At 34.1% G+C, this 2,265-nt stretch overlaps 1 protein-coding gene across 1 annotated transcript; it reads right to left on the bottom strand.

Annotated features, from left to right (window-relative positions):
* Positions 1-1,274: 1,274 nt before the first annotated feature.
* Positions 1,275-1,975, bottom strand: LOC107698273 (fibroblast growth factor receptor substrate 2-like; the record flags this gene model as incomplete). The annotated part of the gene is made up of 3 exons (XM_016499231.1): positions 1,275-1,483; positions 1,567-1,704; positions 1,789-1,975. Coding segments are annotated over 3 exons (534 nt in total), but the record flags the coding sequence as incomplete, so codon positions are not given.
* Positions 1,976-2,265: the final 290 nt, after the last annotated feature.

Here is a 2,265-nt window from a genome sequence, read left to right as displayed (position 1 = left end):
TATCTAATATTATATAATATAAAACATTATCAGTTATAATATATTATTGTTTATCTTTATATATGTTGTATATTTATGTTTAAATTCATATGTATATAATTATACACATTTATGCATGTTCAAATTCATAAAATGTAAATATATAATATAAATATACAATTTATATTTTAAATAATCTTATATATATATATATATATTTATATATATATAACCATAACAAACACATAAAACATTACAAATAAAACATAATATAAATAATAAAACAAACATGATAAAATACAATGTCAATTTACATTGACATTCTCATGAGACACTAATTTTGATAACACTTTACAATAAGGTTTCATTTGTTAACGTTAGTTAATGTATTTACTAACATGAACTAACAGTAAGCAATATATTGTTTGTAACATTTAATCATCATTGTCAAGTTCATAAAGATACAATTGTTCATGTTCACTGAGCACTATCTAATGTTAGCAAATACAGCTTTTAATTTTAACAATGTTTTAGTAAATGTTGAAATTAACTAGGCCTGTCGCAATAATCAATATATTGTCTTATTGCGCAATATATGTACATGACCTCAATAATTTTTGGTGACGCAATATATCGCCCATTATATTTACTTAAAGATTAATGTCACCATGTTTTGTACATTCCACTTGCTCCTGTGTCTTCTGCAGCTTCTCGTACATAACGTGGTGTAGTCATGAGGTGCTCGTTCAAATTTTAAAAATGCTTCTATAAACAATGTTTCATCTGCAGATATGATCTTGTTTAGGTATCTGTGCCTTTGTGCGTACGGACATCTGACTGCTGAGTAGTGATTGTGTTTTTCAGCAATAGTGTGCACCTTTAACTTACAGAGAAAAGAAGGTCAGGGAAAAATCTGTAGATGGAAAAATCTCCATACAAGTTCTTTGTGCATTTGTCTTTTTTTCTACTTGTTACTTTGCACTTTTTGTTAGAAAAAGTTTTTTTTACTATTTATTCAGGTTTTTAAGGTATCTAATATTTTGATACTTAATCTCCACGATCTAAATATTCTTAAAAATTAAAAGTTTGTTGTCATTTGGAAGTGTGTAGGCCTTCTTGCATTATTATGCTGTTACATTATGATTATATATTCAGTGGCATAAAATGGTCTTTAAAATGACAATAATATCGCTTATCGCAATTATTTCTGTGGCAATATATCGCACAACAAAAAGTTATCATGACAGGCCTAAAATTAACAAGACTAATGAATGTTGCAGTTTAATTGTTGATGTTCATGAACCCTTACTGTACAGTGTTACTGTATGTGCGTTGCATACCGTTTCATCGTTGAGCAGCAGTGGGTGTGTGGACTCCTCCCCTACTGACGGTAACCTAGTGCTGCCCACTGAAGGGTGGCGGCTGGATGGCTGCGAGGAGGCGTCACCGAATGACGGGTAACGGCCGATCCCATTGGCTACCGTTGGGACAGAGTAACCGGGAGCTGCAGAGAGAGCGGATGAGGGGTTAGTGAGAGACTCCAGTCTGAGCGTGAGGACTGGATTGTGTGTGTGTGTGTGTTCTTACTGGTGGGAGTGTGAGGCATCACTGGAAGCTCAGGCTCCAGCACGGGCTCCTCCACCACACTGATGCTGTTGTTGTGCATGATGTCCTGCAGCATGTTAAAGATCTCCTCGGCCCGCGCACACTTGAATGCAAATATCCCTGAGAGGAGAAGAGTGAAGTATGAATGTGAATGACACAACAATATCTGATAGAGAGTGACCAGGTTAAAAGAAAAAGCCTCACCTTGACCGGTTTGGCAGCGCCGGCCGCTCTCGAAGGAGAAGAGGTTGGAGTCGTAACCATAGCGACGCAGGCAGAGGTAGGGCCACTTCACGGCGTCTCGTTTGCGCGTGTGCAGAATGAGCTCTTCCTCCGTTAACTCCATCACACCCGAGCCCAGCTCATTACCGTCATCATCCACGTTTATCACCTACACACACACACACATACTCAGCATCTACACACCTCTGAACACAACTTAAAATACATGTTATGAATTTTTAATTTTAATAATTTTATATTACTGAATGATAAATAATTATTAATATAAATAACATAATTATAAATTATTTATATAATATGTGTGAGAATATATATGATAAATAATATAATTTCTATGAATAAATGTTAAATCATTAATTAATATGGAATAATATAATCTAGTTTCTACCTAAATGTCTATTAAATTCTATTTAAATTGTACATAAAAATACAAGATAC

This window comes from Sinocyclocheilus anshuiensis, unplaced genomic scaffold (genome assembly GCF_001515605.1).
Source record: "Sinocyclocheilus anshuiensis isolate Anshui unplaced genomic scaffold, SAMN03320099.WGS_v1.1 scaffold17685, whole genome shotgun sequence".
Taxonomy (NCBI): domain Eukaryota; kingdom Metazoa; phylum Chordata; class Actinopteri; order Cypriniformes; family Cyprinidae; genus Sinocyclocheilus; species Sinocyclocheilus anshuiensis.
Note: the sequence above shows the minus strand (reverse complement) of the source record. Positions and strands in the feature narration are given on the sequence as shown.